General features: G+C 43.5%; 1 protein-coding gene across 4 annotated transcripts in view; it reads right to left on the bottom strand.

The window, feature by feature from the left end:
• Positions 1-1793: 1793 nt before the first annotated feature.
• Positions 1794-23316, bottom strand: part of Fzd3 (frizzled class receptor 3) — an 81569-nt gene continuing 60046 nt past the window's right edge. For all 4 annotated transcript variants that reach the window (XM_045131341.1, XM_045131342.1, XM_045131340.1 and 1 more), the window contains 3 exons: positions 14595-14743; positions 10867-11100; positions 1794-4614 (listed from right to left, as the gene is read on the bottom strand). In XM_045131341.1, coding sequence (XP_044987276.1) covers positions 4401-4614; positions 10867-11100; positions 14595-14743 — 597 coding nt within the window. In that variant the 3' untranslated portion in view covers positions 1794-4400. The remainder of the gene's footprint in view (positions 4615-10866; positions 11101-14594; positions 14744-23316) is intronic.

The raw sequence follows: 23316 nt of genomic DNA, 5'->3' as shown, positions 1-23316 counted from the left end.
CTGAGGTAGGAGGACTGCTGTGAGTTCGAGGCCAGCCTAAGACTACATATTGAGTTCTAGGAATTCTAGGTTAATCTAGGCTAAAAGAAAAGAAGATATTGAGACTAAGAGAAATGACCAGCATAGTTGACATCATAATCATATGGAACCAGTGGAATTTCCTTTTGGCACATCAACAAGCACTATCAAAATCCTACTGAAATTGTGGTATTATAATATCTTCTAAGTGCCAGTCAATAATCTAGCATTTATGAAAAAAATAAGTAGCACTTTTTATTTCACAGGGATACAGACTAAACTAAGATTGGCATAATTTAATTACTTCCAATATTATCGCAAATAGACTAAAAAATCTAGGTTAAATGCAGTAAAAAATTTTAATTTGTAGAATTTTTATAAAATCTGCTGTAAGAAGCAGTAGAAAAAGAAAAATGTTTGAATACTGTACTCACTCAATGGGGATACAGATATCTAACAGCAGAAACAAAAAGGAGTTTAATAACTTTTGTGTGTAGTGTTGGAGATTGAACCCACAGGGCTGTGTGATGCTAAGTAAAGCACATACTTGTATATATGTTCGTTAATGAGAATACTAACATGGACAGCTACTCTTAGGGAAGTGAGCTTCATGTGCTGCAATTTATGTCTTTCTTACTCAATGACTTAGTTTAAATTTGTATTTTATATATATGTGTGTGTGTGTGTGTGTGTGTGTGCATGTGTGTGTGTGTGTATGTATGTATGTATGTATGTATGTATGTGTGTGTGTGTATATATATATATATATATATATATATATATATATATATATATATATAAATTCTTTCTTTCTTTCTTTTTTATTTTGAGGTAGCATCTCACTCTAGCTCAGGCTGACCTAGAATTCACTATGTAGCCTCAGGGTGGCCTCGAACTCGTGGTGATCCTCCTACTTCTGCCTCCTGGGTGCTGGGATTAAAGGCATGCACCACCACACCCAGCTTCTTAATCTATTTTTATTTGCAAGGAGAGAGGGAGCGTGAGAATGAGGGGGGGGGGGGAGGGAGAGAGAGAGGATATGAATGGGTATACCACGGTCTTTAGCCACTGCAAATAAACTCCAGATGCATGTACCACTCTGCATCTGGCTTTATGTGGGCACTGGGGAACTGAACCTGGGCCATTAGACTTTGCAGGCAAGTGTCCTAACTGCCAAGCCATCTCTCCAGTCCTCTTTTACATTTTTTAACATGCAACTCACTATCAGGTTAGAAGCAAGTTGAATGACGTGAGTTAGTTGTTCATTAATTTAAATATAATTTTAATGTACTAAGCCCTGTGCTAGTTGGTAAGTTACTAATCAACTGTTTTTTGAAACAAGTTACTGTTTTGGGTTTAATATTATCTTGGATCTTTTGCCCGATTACTGAATAAACCAGTATTGCTAAAATCAAAGTACTTTCTAAACCACTTTTGATATTACATTTTTGAGGGAACTGTCATCTTCTCAGTTGTCAGCTGAGCAAACAAAACACTTAGTATTAGCATATGCCAATCACAACTCAAAGTAAGCTAAACATATGGTTAAAAAAAACAAAACTGTCCAGACTTGTTCAAACTGGCTTAAGCAAGCTGAGACTTGGAACAGCTGTTCTGCCATAGTTCTTCAAAAGAAAAGACTTTTAACCTGGAGCACACTAGTTTGACAAATAACATGGCCCAAACCAAATCATGGTACTTAATGAACTAGCAGTAGTATGTAAATTTTGTGGAGCAAAATTATACTTCTTGAAGTAACTGAAAGGTCAACAGCATTCACATATATACCACCATTAGTTTAATAGAGACACAAACACACACAAAACCCTGGAAGCACAAAGTTAAGATTTCCATAGCAATGTTCACTTCACTGTCTAAACGTTGCCCACTTTTACAAGAAAACCAATTAACATTTTGGCAGTTGATAATATAATGCAGATGGTAATAATAGACAACATCTCAGAGTTCAAACTGGTTCCTTCTATTTTCACTTCATTTTTTGTTTGTGGATGTTTGGTTTGGTATGTCATGATGTTCTCAGGAGATTCTCAGGCAAAAGCTTCATGACTTACTGATTTATAGTCAAGTTATAAGTGGGCCCTTAGAACTTATAAGGAAAGGTTTAATAATGGTCAGTTAAGAGGGAATCCAGACCTCTTTGAGTGGTAACTCCAGTTCCAAGGAAAAGACATGAGGACAGAAGGAAAAGAACATTTTGAGCAAATGCTCAAAGGTACCTTATGTAATATGAATAACTCATACTAAGTTATATGTAATTTGAAAGAAACAACATTATATACAAATAAATTATGACTATCAGAAAACTGACTCTTCTGTCAGATGAAAATTTGTTTAAAGGGTGAGAAATGTACACATGAATTAAACACATGTCAACAAATGTACTTCAGTAGACCTCAAATAAGTCTTGTAAATCCTCAATAATCTTAATCCCTTGTATCTCATAATGCTTTTCAGTTTTCAAAGAGCTTTCATAGGATTGTTTTCATTTAACCTTAATCTGACACATGGTGAGGTAGGTAGAGTAGATATTCATCTTGAATCTTCATTTTCAAACAAGGGGCGCTAACTCAGAGAGGTTGACTTGTTAGAAGTCAAAAACCAGCATATGGCAGAGCAGACCTCTCTAGAGTCTAAAACATTTTTTTCTAAGTGTGACTCCTGGATTACCTGCTAAGAATTATCTGTGGTATTTTGTACATATAGATTTTAAAGTTCTATTACCTGCACTGTATTGAGTAAGACTCTAGGGAGTGGAGCTGAGAATTCTGCATTTTATAATGGACAGTAAGGTGGAAAGTGATTGCATATTAGGTAACAATGTAAAAGCATGTCACTGAACCAGCCAGATTGTCATGTGGTCAAGTGCAATGCCATCAGATCATCAGGAAAGTAAGTTTACAACGATGGGTTTCCAGCCTGCCTGCAAATCAGAATCACCTGGGAATCTTGATTTCACACTATTAACTCTCATCTGAGAGAAAGATGCTGCATATCAAAAGTCCCCCAAGTGATTCTTACCTTCTACCAAGAGTGCAGATCACTTTTGTTTTCTGCATTACACAGCTACCATTTCCCAGAATTTTTCCTTCCCTTCTGATCAGTTTCATACCCAATAAAGTTCACAGTTTATATTGTAAATCATTTAAACATTACAAGATAAAATGTCAGACAGTTTTGACTTGATATTTTTAAGGTTAAAAGGTATTCATAGAAAGACGAATCATGCTCCATCTAGCTACAATGATTTTCAAGTGCTCAAATTCATCAGCACTTTGGACTTGGATTATTATACATGTTTCAACTGTAAACAACAATGACCCAGAAACTGAAAAAGGGGTGTGGGGCAAAAGCTGTAGCCAGCTAGCTACTGGGGAATTCAAGTGCAGAAATCAGCTCACATAGGAGGACCTAGATACCAAGGTCTGATGGCTTTGGCAAGGTCACATATCACTGTAGAAAAATACAATAAGGAATACAGAGAAAATATTTTGCCATTTTGTAACTGCATTTACAAAAGAAAACCCTTATAATATGTGATGTTTATCTTATTGCATGCATCCACAGAACAGATGTTAACATGAAGTTCTCTATGAATCAATACTATTAAGTGGGAAAAGATGGCTACAAATTAAAAATTTCCCATCATGCATATGGATATTATAAAAACATAGCCCATAAAAGTAATATTTACAAAAGTAAAAAACAATGCAACTATAGGGGAAATGCTCATCTCTGTATTCCATTGCTATCTCAAATCCTGAATATCTCTGGATGAAGATTTTGACGGAAGTGTGAGAGAACCTCTCATAGACTAACTAGACTCTTCTGCTGTACTTATATTCTATTAGCTAAAATACCCTTGCTCATTTATCAAAGTCTTCTACAGTTTAAAAACAGTTCTCTTTTTTACTTAGTGGAAATAAAATTACAAAGTTCTACCATTCATCTGAGAAATAAACCTTGCATAGAAATTTTTTAATTCTGAAACTTTGTTTTGTTAACAGAGCTACCAGAATGTTCTCTCACAACTAGTTCATATATCATACCATACGAAAGTTCACTACAAAGCAGTCACCATACATTTATGATTTTTCTAAATATAAAATAAGTGGGTTTATAAAAATGCTTACAGATAAATAATTATCTCTTCCCAACCTAGAATTATTTTTGTGATGTATGACTCTCAGTGCTCTGGATGTGTTATGTTCTGAGTTGGGCGATATAAAAAGCAAAGGTCTCCCTTCCCAGTGGACACTCTGCACCTGACTCACAGCAGGACTACAGCGAGTTACAGAACTCATGTGAAGGCAAAGAATAAACCTGTTTTCCAACAGCACACATTTTTCACTTGGACAAGACAGCTAAGCACTGGTTCCATCCTCCTCAATCACACGGTTCATGCTGGTGCCATGTGTGATGTGAGTCATGGGATTGTTGCTGAGATCTCTGATGCTGCTGTGTCGTGACTGCTCGTTAAGTCGATGCGAACTGCTGTGCCTAGAGTGATCCGTCAGTCGTGACATGCTGCCGTGAGGTAGTCTCTCCTCCATCCCGCGGTAACTGCAGGGAGTGTACCTGGCGTAAAAGAGTCAATTTTGAAGTGGATGACAGAACATGCTAGAAAATCACACTACTAATTTCCATAAAAATGCCTCAGTAAGTGAAGTGCTGTTTCCTAAAAGAGACAATAAGGAAGCAGTAATCACCTTCTGATTACTTAGAGTAATTTCATTATGCTGCAGAATTATCTGACATGGCTTAGTGGAGGAAGAGAGAACTCACTCAGCTCAGCTGAGTAAGGAAGGCTGACTCACTGGGGGCCGTGCCGAGCACGGGTACTGACAGGTCTGAGCAGCGGTGTGCTCAGGGCAGAGGAAGAACAGTGGTAGAAACATGACACTGCTCTGGGACTCCAGAAACTGGTGTTAAGCAGTAGTGTAAAATGAATTTTTTTTGTAAAGCATATTTCATTTACGATAATAAAACTAAGACAGGACTGGAAGAAGGAACATGAGGTCAGAAGATAAATTGGTGTAACATAACCACACACAAAAGAATGAAAAATGAGTGGACAAACTGGCAATGGTTGATGAGGCCTGTGCCCACAGCTTCTTTGCAGATAGCCAGGAAACAGAATTAATCGCTTGAAAATGGTCTTAGTTCTCCTTCTGGCTTGAAGCTGGGAAGATGCTAACTCATGGATCCACTTGGAAGATGTGCCTAGCAGTCTGCAACCTAAATTCTTGCAACAGCAATTTATCTCCTCCACTAGCCCAAGACCAGCTCATCTGCTGGGCTACACAGCTTATTGCACGTGACCTTCTTATTTTGAAAGGCAGCAGCAGCAAAGCTGTTAAATTTTCTTTTGTTGCAATCCTGACTCACTGAGCCCATCAGAGGCAAGAATATTAAATAATTCTTTGGCACGAGGAAAGAAATTATTAGCTCTGGACCAGTCACCGTCATAAAACCAATTGTATTTTTTGTTAGTCCTTCATTTATAGAGCTAGTACATTATTTAACAATCCTTCTGTTTTAAAAGTGAGTTCTTTTAAAGTAAGGACCAAGCCGGGCATGGTAGCGCACACCTTTAATCCCAGCACTCGGGAGGCAGAGGTAGGAGGACTGCCATGAGTTCGAGGCCACCCTGAGACTCCATAGTGAATTCCAGGTCAGCCTGGGCCAGAGTGAGACCCTACCTCGAAAAATCAAAAAAAAAAAAAAAAAAAAAAAAAAAGTAAGGACCATATTTATTATTTATTTATTTGAGAGAAAGACACACAGAGAGAGGCAGACAGAATGGGTATGCCAGGGTCTCTAGCCACTGCAAATGCCCTCCAGACAGATGTACTACCTTGTGCATATGGTTTACTTGGGCACTGGGGAAGCAAACTTGGGTCCTTACGCTTCGCAGTCAAGCGCCTTAATCACCAAGCGATCTCTCCAGCCCAAGGACCATATTTTATATTTTAATCCTGAATGCATCAAGAAATATTTGTCTAAAATACCTTTTGTTCATACACTTACACATACACTATTTTGTAAAGTATATTGAATGTAGGATAAGAAAACTCAAAATCAAATTGAGTATACCTCATAACTTTAATGTTATACCAGGTTATATATGTGTGTGCACACACATGCATGTGTACATGCACACATATGAAGGCCAGAGAATAACCCTAGATATCATTCCTTTAGCTCCATCAACCTGTAAAAAATATTTTATTTATTTATTTGTAAATGGGGGGAGACAGACAGACACACACACACACACAGACAGACAGAGAGAGAAAGAGAAAGGGAGGGAGAATAGATGCACCAGGGCTTCTAGCCACTGCAGACAAACTCCAGATGCACGTACCACTTTGTGCATTTGGCTTTATGTGGGTATTGGGGAAATCGAACTTGGGCATTAGGTTTTGCAGGCAAGTCCTTAACTGGGTAGGGTCTCATTCTAGCCCAGGTTGACCTGGAACTCACTCCATAGTGGCAGGCTGGCCTTGAACTCATGGTGATCCTCTAACCTCTCTTCTGAGTGCTGGGATTAAAGGTGTGCACCACCATGCCCAGCTTCTACCTTACTTTTTTTTTTTTTTTCTAGATAGGGTCTCACTCTAGCCCAGGCTGACCTGGAATTCACTATGGAGTCTCAGGGTGGCCTCGAACTCACGGCAATCCTCCTACCTCTGCCTCCTGAGTGATGGGATTAAAGGCATGTGCCATCACGCCTAGCCCACATTACTTTTTGAGACACGGTCTCTTGTTGAGACTGGAATTCACTAATTCCGCTGCTTTAGATAGCCATCAAGCCTCAGGGATCCTCCTGTTTCTTCCTCTCCAGTGCTGGGATTACAGGTGCGTATTGCTGCAGCCAGCTTTCATGTGGGTGCTGGGGATCTCAATTCAGGCCCTCATGTTTGCACAGCAGGCCTTTGCTAACTGAGTCATCTTTTGAGCTTCTCTTTAGTCAGATATCTTTATACACAGAATGGCACAGCAAAAGTTTTACTATAATTGTTCATTCATCTTTGGGAAGGATGAGGCCCGTGATGTCCATGTTGAACATTCATAGAGGATGGTGATAGATAAGATATATTCCAAAACACTCTCTTGACTGCTCTCCTTAATATCTTTTTAAAAATATATTTTATTTATTTCCAAGAAGAGAGAGAGAGAGAGAGAATGGGTGTGCCGGGGCCTCTTGTCACAGCAAACAAACTCCAGACACAAGCGCTTCTTTGTGTACCTGGCTTTACATGGGTACTGGAAAATCGAACCTGGGTCACCAGGCTTTGCAAGTAAGTACCTTTAACCACTGAACCATTTCTCCAGTTCTCTCCTTATCAATACCTTAAATTAGAACGCCTTAGTCTCACTTTTAATCTCCCTTCCTGTGCTGTTGTGAAGCGGTATTTCTAAAACTCAAACTTGACTTTGTTATTCTAATGTGCAAAGTCCTGTAATAGTTTCTCTCTTCTCTCAGGGAAACTCCTCCCCCTCACCCCCAAATAAAACCCTCAGCCTGGTTTCACCTACTGGAATTGTCCAGACACACATACTATGTTCTGGCCATACCCAAGTACCTAACCTGGTCTTGCTTCTATTGCTGCTGTTTCCTTGTATTTCATTCACTCTCAAGTGTCTCTTCTGATCCTAGTTAAAGTACAAGCACCATTTGTCTGGAAGCTGTCTCTGTTCATAATGAGGTAGGTTGCTTTCTTGTCTGGGATCCCAAAGTACCTTGTATATTTTTGTTACACATACATACAGTAAGTTCTACATAGGAGGGAAACTGTTGTCTTTCTGCATGTAGCTTATTTTATTTAAAATGATGATGTCTAGTTCCATTCAATTTCCTTCAAATGGCATAATTTCATTCTTCTTTATGGTTGGATAAAACGTGTCTATGTACATATGCATAGGTGCACACTTCTTTATTCATTCATCAGTTGATAACAATCTAGGCTGATTCCACAACTTAGCTACTGAAATTGGTGCTGCAATAAACATGAATGTGCGGCTATCTCTGTGGTGTAACGACTCGGTTCCTGGGGTATATTCCCAGGGTTGCTACAACTACATTATAAAGTTGTTCTATTATTAGTTTTCTGAGGAACCTTCACACTGATTTTCAAAGTGGTTGGAGTGCTTACATCCCAATCAATAACATATAAGGGTTTCTCCCATCTCCTCCCTTCCTTTCAAGCATATAATGTTGTTTTCTTAAAAGTATATTAAAAATTATTTATTTAGCCAGGCATGGTGGTGCATACCTTTAAAAAATATTTATTTATTTGCAAGCAGAGCTCTAGAAACAGAGAGAAGAGAGGCAGAGAGAGAGAATGAACGTGAGCACACCAGGGCCGGCCTGCAAATGAACTCCAGACACATGCGACACTTTTGTGCATCTGTCTTTACGTGGGTACTGGGGAATCAAACATAGGCTGTTAGGCTTTGCAGGCAAGTGCCTTAACTGCAGTCATCTCTCCAGCCCCATGATGCATGCCTTTAACCCTAGCATTCGGGAGGCTAAGGTAGGAGGATTACCGTGAGTTCAAGACCAGCTTGGGAGTACAGAGTGAGTTCCAGGTCAGCCGGGGTTGGAGTGAAACCCTACCTATGACCCATAATCCCCATGGGGATGACCTGCAACCCCAACGAGGGGGGTCCCTTTAGAGGTGAGGCAGGGATGAGGGAAAGGATGGTACTAACATGTGCTGTTTACATACTGAGTATGTCCATAACTAATAAAAATATGTGTGTGTACATGTATGTGTGCGTGTGTGTGTGTGTGTGTATTTTTTGTTTTGTTTTACTTTATTTTTTGAGATAAGAATCTTACTTTAGCCCACTATGTAGCCTCAGGGTGGCCTTGAGCTCACAGTAATCCTCCTACCTCTGCGTTCTGAGTGCTAGAATTGAAGATGTGTGCCACTATGCCTGTTTTAAAGATACATTTTGGGCTGGAGAGATGGCGTAGCAGTTAAGCACTTACCTGTGAAGCCTAAGGACCCCGGTTCGAGGCTCGATTCCCCAGGACCCACGTTAGCCAGATGCACAAGGGGGCGCACGCATCTGGAGTTCGTCTGCAGCGGCTGGAAGCCCTGGCGCGCCCATTCTCTCTCTCACTCTCTATCTGCCTCTTTCTTTCTCCGTCACTCTCAAATAAATAAATAAAAATCTTAAAAAAAGTAAAGATACAATATATATATAATTATTATTATTATCTGCAAGGAGACCAAGACAAACAGAAACAGATACAGATTGGTTGAGAGAATGGGCATGCCAGGTCCTCTAGCCACTGAAAACGAACTCTAGACACGTGCAGCACTTTGTGCATTCTGTTCTATGTGGGCTCTGGGGAAATCAAACCTGGGTCATCAGGCTTTATAGGCAAGCTCAACTGCTGAGCCATCCCTCCAGCCCAAGATACTTTTTTTTGGGGGGGTGGGTTTCGAGGTAGGGTCTCGCTCTAGCCCAGGCTGACCTGGAATTCACTATGTAGTCTCAGAGTGGCCTTGAACTCAGGGTGATCCTCTTACCTCTGCCTCCCAAGTGCTGAGATTAAAGGCGTGTGCCACCACGCCCGACTCCAAGATACATATTTTTAGTCAGCTCTTTCTCTCTTCCCATAGCTTCTACTCTATGATAAGCTCTTATCTTTCAAATGACTTAATTGGAAGCTCCTAAACAGTTTCTAATTCTAGTGTCCCAACCTTTTCCAACACCCTCTGTGACATTTTCTGAAATACTCCCCTTACCACCAGAATTAAACATTCTCTCCTTTATTCTTCCACTGTGCCTAGTAAACAAGGGCTGGGATACTGGGAGTGCAGATGAAGGGTAGAGTCTTGCCTAGCATGCGCAAGGCCGTGGGCTTAATCCCTAGCACCGTTAACACCTCCCACCCCTTGAAAAATAAAACACCATCAAGGGCTGGCAAACAGGCCCAATGGGCAAATTTGTACCTTCAGATTATATATAAAGCTTTGTTGGAAGACAGCTACTGCCACTTGACCACACGCTGTCTGCGGCTTTCATGCCGCAACAGCAGAAGTGAACAACATGACTCCTAAGGCTACTATCTGGTTCTTCATGGAAGAAGTTTGCCAACCCCTGGAATATACTGTCCTGCTTGCACTTTATCTGTTTACTTACATTTGTACTTGAAATGGTGTCACGCAATTACTGACATAGGTTCTGTTTCAGATAATTAGGGATTTTACCCCATTTAATTCTTACAATTTACTAAAGGGGCAGGCATTATTACTATTTCTATTTTATAGATAAGAAAACTGAAGCTTATCATTCCAGATCCTCTTTAATTAATTAACTAAGTAATTAGTTTATTTATTTATTTAGAGAGAGAGAGAGAAGCAGACAGAGAGAGAATGGGCGTGCCAGAGCCTCCAGCCATTGCAAATGAACTCTACACGCTTGTGCCACCTACTGCATCTGGCTTTATGTAGGTACTGGGGAATCAAACCTGGATCCTTAGGCTTTGCAGGAAAGTGCCTTAGCCGCTGAGCCATTTCTCCAGTCTGCAGATCCACATTCTTAACCACAACACTGACTACACCATCTTTCACTAAGCTATGTTTACCTTGCTCAGTGCCCTACAATGGCTTCATACTGCTTCTGCATCAGATATAAGCCCTAAAACCCTCTGTCTGATTCTAAGTGCCATAATTTGACAACTCTACCTGACAAAGTTCAAGTAGCTTAATATGTTCAAGTTCATTGTAAGACTTGGCAAATCTTTTTTTACTAAGCTGCGTGGCTGTAATTAAAGTACATGAAATGAGCTGTTACTAAAGGACTCACCTGCCATCACGTGACCTGTGGAGGCTGCCATGGTAGCTGCTCACTTTGCTGTGGATGCTCCCTGCTTTGCTTCTTTGATCATCTACCATGGCCAGCTGGGTTGATGAGGCATGTGTGGAGGTTCCTTGAGTGGAAGTTCCTCTGGATTTCCTTATAATAGGAGTATTTGGGTCCCTCAGGAGCGATTGTGCAAAGTCAGGTTCCTGGAGCACCTGCCGACTCTCGTTCACTATCCTAGACAATACAACAGTAAGTTTAAGATACACACCACTATCTCCACAGTCAGCAAGCAATACTTCTGGTGCAATACCAGTGCTCTTCTAAAAATTAACTTTTTCCTGAATTAAGTCTTTAGGTCTGATTTGAGGTATAATTTTTGACAGAGAAAATAATTTAACAAAACTCCATGTCACAGGGCTGGAGAGACGGTTTAGCAGTTGGTTAAGGCACTTGCCTGCAAAGCCTAAAAATGTATGGCTGAATCTCCAGGTCCCATGTAGCCAGATGCACAGTGACGCAAGTGTGCAACGTCACATATGCACACAAAGGGGTCTGGAGTTCATTCACAGCAGCTGAAAGGCCCTTGGAGTGCCAATTGTCCCTCTCTCTCTCAAAAATAAAAACAAAAGATAAAAAAATCCATGTCACAAACAGGGCCTGATGGTCCATGCCAGTAATCTCAGCAAGTGGGAAGTGGAGGCAGAAGTTCAAGGTCATCCTCAGCTACACAGTGAATTTGAGACAAGTCTGAGCCACATGAGACCCTATTTAAAAACCAACTCTATGTCATACTAAAGTGATATGACAGAAAGAGGCCTGTGTTAAAATAAGAAATTGAGCATTTTAGTTACAATCTATCAGTACAAGTCACTATCTCTTCTTTCCTTTAGTTTCCTCATTTGTGAAACACACTGTGGTGGTTTGAATGCACAGTGTCTCCCCTAGCCTTAAATGCTTGTGATAAAGCTTCCTACTTAGTCCCTGCTGGTAGAACATTTTTGAAGGTGGAGCCTTGTGGGAAGAGGTGTGTCACTGGAGGCAGCTTTGAAGTTATCAGTCCAGTTCACTAAGGGTTCAGAGCCAGTATGCTCTGGCTGCTCTCTTGTTCTGATGATGATGATGATGTACAGTGATCTGATGCCACAGCTGCCACTTTGGCCATGCTGAAGCTTTCCCTTAAAACTGACTGTAAGCTTGAAATAAGTACCTTCTTCTCATAAACTGCTTCTGGTCGGGTGTGTTGTTCTAGCTACAAGAATTTAACTGCTACAATGAAAGTAAACAATTTCATAATTTCTAGAATATCCCTTTCAAATTAAAGAAATTTATTGCTGGGCGTGGTGGTACATGCCTTTAATCCCAGCACTCGGGAGGCAGAGGTAGGAGGATCACTGTGAGTTCAAGGCCACCCTGAGACTACAGAGTTAATTCCAGGTCAGCCTGGACCAGAGTGAGACCCTACCTTGAAAAAACCAAAAAAAAAAAAAAAAAAAGAAATTTATCAATCTTAAGACCTCAAAATATTAAAAGATATAATTATAAATGGGGCATGGTGGTGCACGCCTTTAATCCCAGCACTCAGGACGCAGAGGTAGGAGGATCGCCATGAGTTTGAGTCCACCCTGAGACTACATAGCGAATTCCAGGTCAGCCTGAGCCAGAGTGAGACCCTACCTCAAAAAAAAAAAAAAGATAAAATTATAAAAGAAACCTAATTTATTACATGGTTCATGGAAATCACTGAATAGCCATTATAGCATGGATACATTTTTAGCATGTTCTTCAGGCTGCAATTTGATTTTATGGATATAACAGCTGTCTAGTGCTAGGATATAAACATTACTGGTCATCCATAGAACAAAGCACTATGAAAATTAAGTAAATATATAAGTAATAAAGTCACAGCATATTAAGAGCCTAAGAGAAAACATTTAAAGGAATAAATTGTTTTCAGGAGTAAAAGCTTTTAAACTGTGTCGAAAGGGTTAAAAGTAGATAGCTATTTATGATGAGTCAAGTAGTAATTACATTTTAAAAAACAGCTAATTACACAGTTGTAAAGATCAGTGTTTTGGTATAGGTGATTCCCCATGAGAATCAGAGTTAAAGTTAAAATTAAATGATTTAATTAAAAATGAAACTCTGGGCTGGGGAGATGGCTCAGTGGTTAAAAATGCTTGCTTGCAAAGCTCGTTGGCCTGGGTTCAACTCCCCAGTACCTATGTAAAGCCAGATGCACAAAGTGGTGCATGTATATGGAGTTTGTTTGCAGCAGCAAGAGACTCTAGTGTGCTCATACATTCATTCCTTCTCTCTCTCTCTGCTTGTAAATAGATAAATCAAAATATCTTACTCTAACATGTTAAGCTGGGATCATGTGCTGAGAAAGTATACTTGAATTCCTCAGATGACAAAATAATCAATGTAATTTGTTGCTTTCAGTGCTGGGGTAGAAGGGCTGAAGGAAGACCACTATTTGTGAAATACTTTATACACACTCTCCTTTATTCTTCTTAGTAGTGTAAACTTTGGCTTTTAAAAATTAAAATACAGACAGATAACAAATGTGTTCTCTCAGAGAGAAGATATATCAACCCAAAGGTAATGAAAGGTAGTATCAAGCATATTGAGAACACCAAGAGCCACTAGAAATATTTTCATTAAAATCAGGAAGGCTATCTACTACCAGCACTCTAATTGTTTTAATAGTTTCACAATGAAATTAGACAAAAGAGATAAATTAAGGTTATTAAATTTTAATATGGATTAAATTAGAATGGAATAAATCTGTATCTTTTCATATCAGCTTTGGAAAATCACAAACTAAACATTAAACATTTGTGTGACGTTGGCCAAGCACATTAAACTGCTCACCATTTTCTATCTAAAAGAGATGAGACTACATATCAACCTTCTCATAGGAAAGACATAACAGGTCAAAATGTATAGAAAAGCATTAATTTATTTTCAATTCCAAAAAAATTATAATTTGGATATTTTTCACAAAGATTAGTTTCCCATCTAATATTAAGAATTGGTACAGGGGCTGGGCGTGGTGGTGCACACCTTTAATCCCAGCACTTGGGAGGCAGAGGTAGAAGGATCGCCCTGAGTTCAAGGCCATCCTGAGACTACAAAGTTAATTCCAAGTCAGCCTGGGCCATAGTGAGACCCTACCTCGAAAAACCAAAAAAAAAAAAAAAAAAAAAAAATTAGTACAGGAAGCCAGGCATGGTGGTACACACCTTTACTCCCAGCACCTGGGAGGCAGAAGAGGGTCGCTGAGAGTTTGAGACCACCCTGAAACTACATAGTGAATTCCAGGTCAGCCTGGAGACCAGAGTGAGACCCTATCCAAAAAACCAAAAAAAAAAAAAAAAAGGATTAGCACAGGAGTGGCCCCTCAGTTGTGGCTCCATTCAGCCATCCTCTCAAAAGCCAGTTTCCAATTGTTTTTCTTTTTATTTTTTGAGATGGAGTCTTCCCATGTTACCCAGTCTGGCCTCAAACCAATGCTCCTGCTTCAGCCTTCTGAACAGCTGGGATCTCAAGCACGTGCTGCTAAGTCTAGCTTGTTGTCAATTGTGTGATGTTAACTGCCCAGCATAATGGGTGGCTGCTGACAAGGCTGCAATCGCATGTGGGTACTTCTCTGAGCCCAAACAGTTTTAACTTAAGCAACAGATAGCTGAGAGTTCTGTGGATATTGTAAGAATTTATTAACTTACTCTTTTTTCCTACGACCATGGAAAAAACTGGCCCATTCAAAACATGTCTTTTTGCTTCCAACCCAGAAAATAGAGGGAATGCCAACAATGAGAGCCATTAGATATTTCATGAGAAAGAGAATCAGGTCTGGACGACTCATCTGAGTAACCTGCAGGAAAGTAAGAAAAACCGTCTTAAATATATACAAGGAAATTTACTCAATGCAATTATAAACAAAATAAGCAACAATAAAATAATTCTACATATTTAATATTTTAATGTACAAGGTCCTACAAATAATTTCTTGCTTGAAATTCTGACCATAATCTTACACTCTATGTATTAAGCCACACATTTTTCTTACTGCTTGAAATCAGATATCTGTAAAGAAAAAGTCTGTTGACTCAGATCAGGCATACATAAGAAAAGAGATTCAAATAATATGTCTCTTTTGGGGCCAATTTCACAATTAGGAAATTATTATTATTATTTAGTTTTTCAAGTCAGGGTCTCACTCTAGCTCAGGCTGACCTGGCCCATTATGGAGTCTCAGGGTGTCCTCAAATTCACTGCAATCCTCCTACCTCTACCTCCCGAGTGTTGGGATTAAAGGTATGTGCCACCACACTTGGTTAGGAAATTATTAATACATTAATCTTTGCTTGCATTTTTATTCTTTCTCTTTCTCTTTTTGGCTGTGGTGGAGATTGAACCCAGGGCCTTGTGCATGCCAGGAAGCACCCCACCACTGAGCTATATCCCCAGGCCCTGTTCTTAGCTTTAATATGGCCTTCACAGACAACAAGGCTACTTCCTTCTTATAAGCACACTTTCTGGTTCCTGCTTAAATTATTTTTTTTAACATTTTACTGTTTATTTTTATCGTTCAAAGTAATTACAGTTCATAGGCAATGTGATGCATATGATTCTTGTTATCCTGAATTGTGGACATTTTTTATAATTTTAGAACAGCCAAGTTTTTTTTTCTGGAAATTTTTATTTTATTTTATTTTTTATTAGCATTTTCCATGATTATAAAAAAATATCCCATGGTAATTCCCCCCCCCCCCACTTTCCCCTTTGAAATTCCATTCTCCATATTACCTCCCCATCTCAATCATTGTACTTACATATATACAATATCAACCCAGCCAAGTTTTTATAAGTGTTTTTCATGCTTGTAACTTTATACATTCTATTGGGTAAAAATTTTTCTATATGCATTAGATCAAATTTACTAATGTTGCTTAAATCTTTTCTATTCTTCACCAATTTTCAGTCTACCCTTCAGTTTTAACATAAATTTGCTAAATCCATCATGGAACTGTGAATGTGTCAGTCTCACTCTGAGTTCTGTTATGTGTAAGTTTGTAAAGCTTCCACCATTCATTTTGTTAATATTTTATTTATTTATTTATTGGAGAGAAAAAGAGAGGCAGGCAGAAAGAATGGGGCACCATGGCCTCCAGCCACTGCAAATAAACTCCAGATGCATGCACCACCTTGTGCATCTGTCTTATATGGGTCCTGGGGAATTGAACCTAGGTCCTTAGGCTTTGCAGGCAAGCACCTTAATCACTAAGCCATCTCTCCAGTCTGCCACTATTCAGTTTACTTCACTAATGCTCTTCACTTTACTTTGTTTAACTTGAATCTTGCCACACCAGCATTTGTTTTGCCCATACCAACAAGTTTTCAAAACAATTTTCCTTCTTAAGAGGTCTGCTTCTTTTAAGGCTGCATGTTTGCAGTAGGTATGCTTTTAAAAAACAATGTGTAGTTTACCACTACTAAAATGTAAACTCAAGGAAGTCACATGCTCCCCACCCAGTGTTTTAGTCACAGACTCTAGAACAGTGTCTAACACATGGTAGGCATTCAGCAAATACACATATACTTAAAACACATTCTTAGAGTTATTAGAAAGAAATTACTGTTAAAAATATTTTAACTTCTTCATATTCTTCACAAGATAATGCTTCATCTATAGCTACCTATCTTCTATTATTTTCAGGCACGTCAGAGTCACTTTTACAAGATAATTACTTTCATCATTATCACTAGCTTTGCCAAAAACTATATTCACCCCTGCCTTTGAGTTCTCCTTTCTTCCTGCTAACAGAATGTCCTTTAGATGCCTTTTCAGATAGGTATGGCAGGAAAAAGTTAGTGTTTGCCCTCAAACTTGAATGGCAGTTCAGTCGAGTTAACATCTCTCAGCATTTTATTCAAGAGAGCAAACGAGAGAGGGAAAGAGGGAGAGAATTGGTGCACCAGGGCCTCCAGCCACTGCAATCCAACTCCAGACATGTGCGCCCCCTAGTGTGCATGGGTGGCCTTGCATACTTGTATCACTTTGTGCATCTGGTTTTCATAGCACCCAGAGACTAGAACATGAGTTCTTAGGCTTCACAGGCAAGCATGACTTCTCTCCAGCCCCTGTCAGCACTTTAAACAGCTCATTGTCATCAAAATTTCTCTTTTCTGTAGACATTTTCTTTTTTAGGTCTCTGGTAGCCTTTAAGTTTCTCTCTTATAGTTGTACTGAATGTTTCTTATTGTGGTTGACTTTTGTTTATCCTTACTATTCTGATTACACTTTTGCTTAAGTTCTCAACCATTATTATTAGCTCTTTGGTAACTGCATCTTAGCCATTCTACATCTTCCTCTTCTGGAATTCCTATACAATGTATACTGAAGTTTCTCGATATATTTATTAAGTGCTAAGTAACTGTATATCATTCTGAGTATTTCTGTCTCTGTTCTGTACTCTGGGTAAACTCTTCAGAACAATTCCCTCTTCAACCATGACTACTTCAGAGTTCATTCTATTTGCTTATTAAGTTTCCATAACTTCATGTTTCATATCTACAGATTGCTTAATCAGTTCGTACAGTCAGTTGTCTTTCCTGATTTCATTTCAACTAACTCAATAGTGGTTTGAAATTTTATTTGGCAGAGAGTACAATCTCTCTATGTATTTCAGAAGAACTTGGAAGAAGCTGCATGAATTCTTATAACACAGGCTCAAGCTCATCAGACCCACTTCTACTGCATTCTACTGGTCAAAAGCAAGCCAAGGACCCCACCTGATTCAAAGAAAAGCATAAGAGATGTAGCTTATTGGCTGGAGGGAGAGCTTATTTCTGAAGAATAGTGAACATAGGGACCAAGATGTCTAGAAAAGCATGCAGTAGAATGTAACCCACAGCTAGATTGATGAAAAGAAGCTTTGTCTCTTAGTATATTTTAGAATTTTTTCAAGGTGGAAGACCACAACAAAAGTGACAAAATATTTTATCAGGAAACCTTTTAAATGTACTAGTAAGATGCTAAAAGTAAACAGACACATTTAAATTTGGTTATGGCAGATCTCCATTTATATTCTACAGTAATTATATTGAAATGTAGTCTGTAGTATAGTTTATATCATAAACATTTCAAGTAAGCTACAGAAACAGATCAATGCACTCAGGAGGCAGAGGTAGGAGGATCGTCATGAGCTCAAGGCGATCAACCCTGAGACTACTGAGTGAGTTCCAGGTCAGCCTGGGCTAGAGTGAAACCCTACCTCAAAAAAATATGCTTCAAATTATATTTGTTCATATTCAGTGAATGGCCAAATGAGGACTAACTGCAAAAAGTACTATACTTGTAGAGAGGTGACTTACTTAAATCACACAAAAGGGAGAAGGCAGAGACCTTACAAAATGACAGCTGGTGTAACTGTCAACAAGGGGAGTACAGAAGGAGTGCTGGACAGAGGTCACAGGCTGGAGCACTGGAGCTGTGAGAGCACTGGCTCTGGCAACATGACCCATATCAAATCACTTTCTGTTAAGTTGTTGTGGTCAGCTCAACATTGCTGGGACAAACATCCAACACAGAGCGAGCACCGACACAGAGCGAGAGCACCGACACAGAGCGAGCACCGACACAGAGCGAGAGCACCGACACAGAGAGCGAGCACCGACACAGAGAGAGAGCACCGACACAGAGAGAGAGCACCGACCCAGAGAGAGAGCACCGACACAGAGAGAGAGCACCGACACAGAGAGAGAGCACCGACACAGAGCGAGAGCACCGACACAGAGCGAGCACCGACACAGAGCGAGAGCACCGACACAGAGAGAGAGCACCGACACAGAGAGAGAGCACCGACACAGAGAGAGAGCACCGACCCAGAGAGAGAGCACCGACACAGAGAGAGAGCACCGACACAGAGCGAGAGCACCGACACAGGGAGAGAGCACCGACACAGAGCGAGAGCACCGACACAGAGCGAGCACCGACACAGAGCGAGAGCACCGACACAGAGAGCGAGCACCGACACAGAGAGAGAGCACCGACACAGAGAGAGAGCACCGACACAGAGAGAGAGCACCGACACAGAGAGAGAGCACCGACACAGGGAGAGAGCACCGACCCAGAGAGAGAGCACCGACACAGAGAGAGAGCACCGACACAGAGAGAGAGCACCGACACAGGGAGAGAGCACCGACACAGAGAGAGAGCACCGACACAGAGAGAGAGCACCGACACAGGGAGAGAGCACCGACACAGAGAGAGAGCACCGACACAGGGAGAGAGCACCGACACAGAGAGAGAGCACCGACACAGAGAGAGAGCACCGACACAGGGAGAGAGCACCGACACAGGGAGAGAGCACCGACACAGAGAGAGAGCACCGACACAGAGAGAGAGCACCGACACAGAGAGAGAGCACCGACACAGAGAGAGAGCACCGACACAGGGAGAGAGCACCGACACAGAGAGAGAGCACCGACACAGAGAGAGAGCACCGACACAGAGAGAGAGCACCGACACAGAGAGAGAGCACCGACACAGGGAGAGAGCACCGACACAGGGAGAGAGCACCGACACAGGGAGAGAGCACCGACACAGAGAGAGAGCACCGACACAGGGAGAGAGCACCGACACAGAGAGAGAGCACCGACACAGAGAGAGAGCACCGACACAGGAGAGAGCACCGACACAGAGAGAGAGCACCGACACAGGAGAGAGCACCGACACAGGGAGAGAGCACCGACACAGAGAGAGAGCACCGACACAGGAGGAGAGCACCGACACAGAGAGAGAGCACCGACACAGAGAGAGAGCCCCGACACAGAGAGAGAGCACCGACACAGGGAGAGAGCACCGACACAGAGAGAGAGCACCGACACAGGGAGAGAGCACCGACACAGAGAGAGAGCACCGACACAGGGAGAGAGCACCGACACAGAGAGAGAGCACCGACACAGAGGAGAGAGCACCGACACAGAGAGAGAGCACCGACACAGAGGAGAGAGCACCGACACAGAGAGAGAGCACCGACACAGAGGAGAGCACCGACACAGAGGAGAGAGCACCGACACAGGGAGAGAGCACCGACACAGAGAGAGAGCACCGACACAGAGAGAGAGCACCGACACAGGGAGAGAGCACCGACACAGGGAGAGAGCACCGACACAGAGAGAGAGCACCGACACAGAGAGAGAGCACCGACACAGGGAGAGAGCACCGACACAGAGAGAGAGCACCGACACAGGGAGAGAGCACCGACACAGGGAGAGAGCACCGACACAGAGAGAGAGCACCGACACAGAGAGAGAGCACCGACACAGGGAGAGAGGCACCGACACAGGAGAGAGAGCACCGACACAGGGAGAGAGCACCGACACAGAGAGAGAGCACCGACACAGAGAGAGAGCACCGACACAGGGAGAGAGCACCGACACAGAGAGAGAGCACCGACACAGAGAGAGAGCACCGACACAGAGAGAGAGCACCGACACAGGGAGAGAGCACCGACACAGAGAGAGAGCACCGACACAGGGAGAGAGCACCGACACAGAGAGAGAGCACCGACACAGGGAGAGAGCACCGACACAGAGAGAGAGCACCGACACAGCGAGAGCACCGACACAGAGAGAGAGCACCGACACAGAGAGAGAGCACCGACACAGAGAGAGAGCACCGACACAGGGAGAGAGCACCGACACAGAGAGAGAGCACCGACACAGGGAGAGAGCACCGACACAGGGAGAGAGCACCGACACAGAGAGAGAGCACCGACACAGGGAGAGAGCACCGACACAGGGAGAGAGCACCGACACAGAGAGAGAGCACCGACACAGAGAGAGAGCACCGACACAGGGAGAGAGCACCGACACAGAGAGAGAGCACCGACACAGGGAGAGAGCACCGACACAGAGAGAGAGCACCGACACAGAGAGAGAGCACCGACACAGAGAGAGAGCACCGACACAGGGAGAGAGCACCGACACAGAGAGAGAGCACCGACACAGGGAGAGAGCACCGACACAGGGAGAGAGCACCGACACAGAGAGAGAGCACCGACACAGGGAGAGAGCACCGACACAGGGAGAGAGCACCGACACAGAGAGAGAGCACCGACACAGAGAGAGAGCACCGACACAGGGAGAGAGCACCGACACAGAGAGAGAGCACCGACACAGAGAGAGAGCACCGACACAGATAGAGAGCACCGACACAGGGAGAGAGCACCGACACAGAGAGAGAGCACCGACACAGGGAGAGAGCACCGACACAGAGAGAGAGCACCGACACAGGGAGAGAGCACCGACACAGGGAGAGAGCACCGACACAGAGAGAGAGCACCGACACAGGGAGAGAGCACCGACACAGGGAGAGAGCACCGACACAGGGAGAGAGCACCGACACAGAGAGAGAGCACCGACACAGAGAGAGAGCACCGACACAGAGAGAGAGCACCGACACAGAGAGAGAGCACCGACACAGAGAGAGAGCACCGACACAGAGAGAGAGCACCGACACAGAGAGAGAGCACCGACACAGAGAGAGAGCACCGACACAGAGAGAGAGAGCACCGACACAGAGAGAGAGCACCGACACAGGGAGAGAGCACCGACACAGGGAGAGAGCACCGACACAGAGAGAGAGCACCGACACAGAGAGAGAGCACCGACACAGAGAGAGAGCACCGACACAGGGAGAGAGCACCGACACAGAGAGAGAGCACCGACACAGAGAGAGCACCGACACAGAGAGAGAGCACCGACACAGAGAGAGAGCACCGACACAGAGAGAGAGCACCGACACAGAGAGAGAGCACCGACACAGAGAGAGAGCACCGACACAGGGAGAGAGCACCGACACAGAGAGAGAGCACCGACACAGGGAGAGAGCACCGACACAGGGAGAGAGCACCGACACAGGGAGAGAGCACCGACCCAGAGAGAGAGCACCGACACAGAGAGAGAGCACCGACACAGGGAGAGAGCACCGACACAGAGAGAGAGCACCGACACAGGGAGAGAGCACCGACACAGAGAGAGAGCACCGACACAGGGAGAGAGCACCGACACAGAGAGAGAGCACCGACACAGGGAGAGAGCACCGACACAGAGCGAGCACCGACACAGAGAGAGAGCACCGACACAGGGAGAGAGCACCGACACAGAGAGAGAGCACCGACACAGGGAGAGAGCACCGACACAGGGAGAGAGCACCGACACAGAGAGAGAGCACCGACACAGAGAGAGAGCACCGACACAGATAGAGAGCACCGACACAGGGAGAGAGCACCGACACAGAGAGAGAGCACCGACACAGAGAGAGAGCACCGACCCAGAGAGAGAGCACCGACACAGATAGAGAGCACCGACACAGGGAGAGAGCACCGACACAGATAGAGAGCACCGACACAGAGAGAGAGCACCGACACAGAGAGAGAGCACCGACACAGGGAGAGAGCACCGACACAGAGCGAGAGCACCGACACAGGGAGAGAGCACCGACACAGGGAGAGAGCACCGACACAGGGAGAGAGCACCGACACAGAGAGAGAGCACCGACACAGAGAGAGAGCACCGACACAGGGAGAGAGCACCGACACAGAGAGAGAGCACCGACACAGATAGAGAGCACCGACACAGGGAGAGAGCACCGACACAGAGAGAGAGCACCGACACAGGGAGAGAGCACCGACACAGAGAGAGAGCACCGACACAGAGAGAGAGCACCGACACAGGGAGAGAGCACCGACACAGGGAGAGAGCACCGACACAGAGAGAGAGCACCGACACAGAGAGAGAGCACCGACACAGATAGAGAGCACCGACACAGGGAGAGAGCACCGACACAGAGAGAGAGCACCGACACAGAGAGAGAGCACCGACACAGAGAGAGAGCACCGACACAGAGAGAGAGCACCGACACAGAGAGAGAGCACCGACACAGGGAGAGAGCACCGACACAGATAGAGAGCACCGACACAGGGAGAGAGCACCGACACAGAGAGAGAGCACCGACACAGAGAGAGAGCACCGACACAGAGCGAGCACCGACACAGAGCGAGCACCGACACAGAGCGAGCACCGACACCAGCAAGTTCAAATGGCTCTGAACACACCTAGTAGGGCTGGACTGAAAATCTGCCCCAAACACACCTTTAGGGCTGGGCTCTATGATCAACCCCCAGTGACAAGACCTCTTGTACTAGGGATCTGCCTGCTAGGGGCTCAAGTAGGAAAGTTAATCCAAAATGTCTGAGTCAGGCCAGGCGTGGTGGCGCACGCCTTTAATCCCAGCACTCAGGAGGTAGAGGTAGGAGGATCACCGTGAGTTCAAGGCCAGCCTGAGACTACAGTGAGACCCTACCTCAAAAAACAAGAAACAAACAAAAAAGACTGAGTCTATGGGGCCATATACTCAAATTACCACATGCAAATTAC

The sequence above is a fragment of the Jaculus jaculus genome, chromosome 12, assembly GCF_020740685.1.
Source record: "Jaculus jaculus isolate mJacJac1 chromosome 12, mJacJac1.mat.Y.cur, whole genome shotgun sequence".
NCBI lineage: Eukaryota > Metazoa > Chordata > Mammalia > Rodentia > Dipodidae > Jaculus > Jaculus jaculus.
The sequence above is the reverse complement of the archived record's forward strand: the minus strand, read 5'-3'. Positions and strand labels throughout refer to the sequence as shown.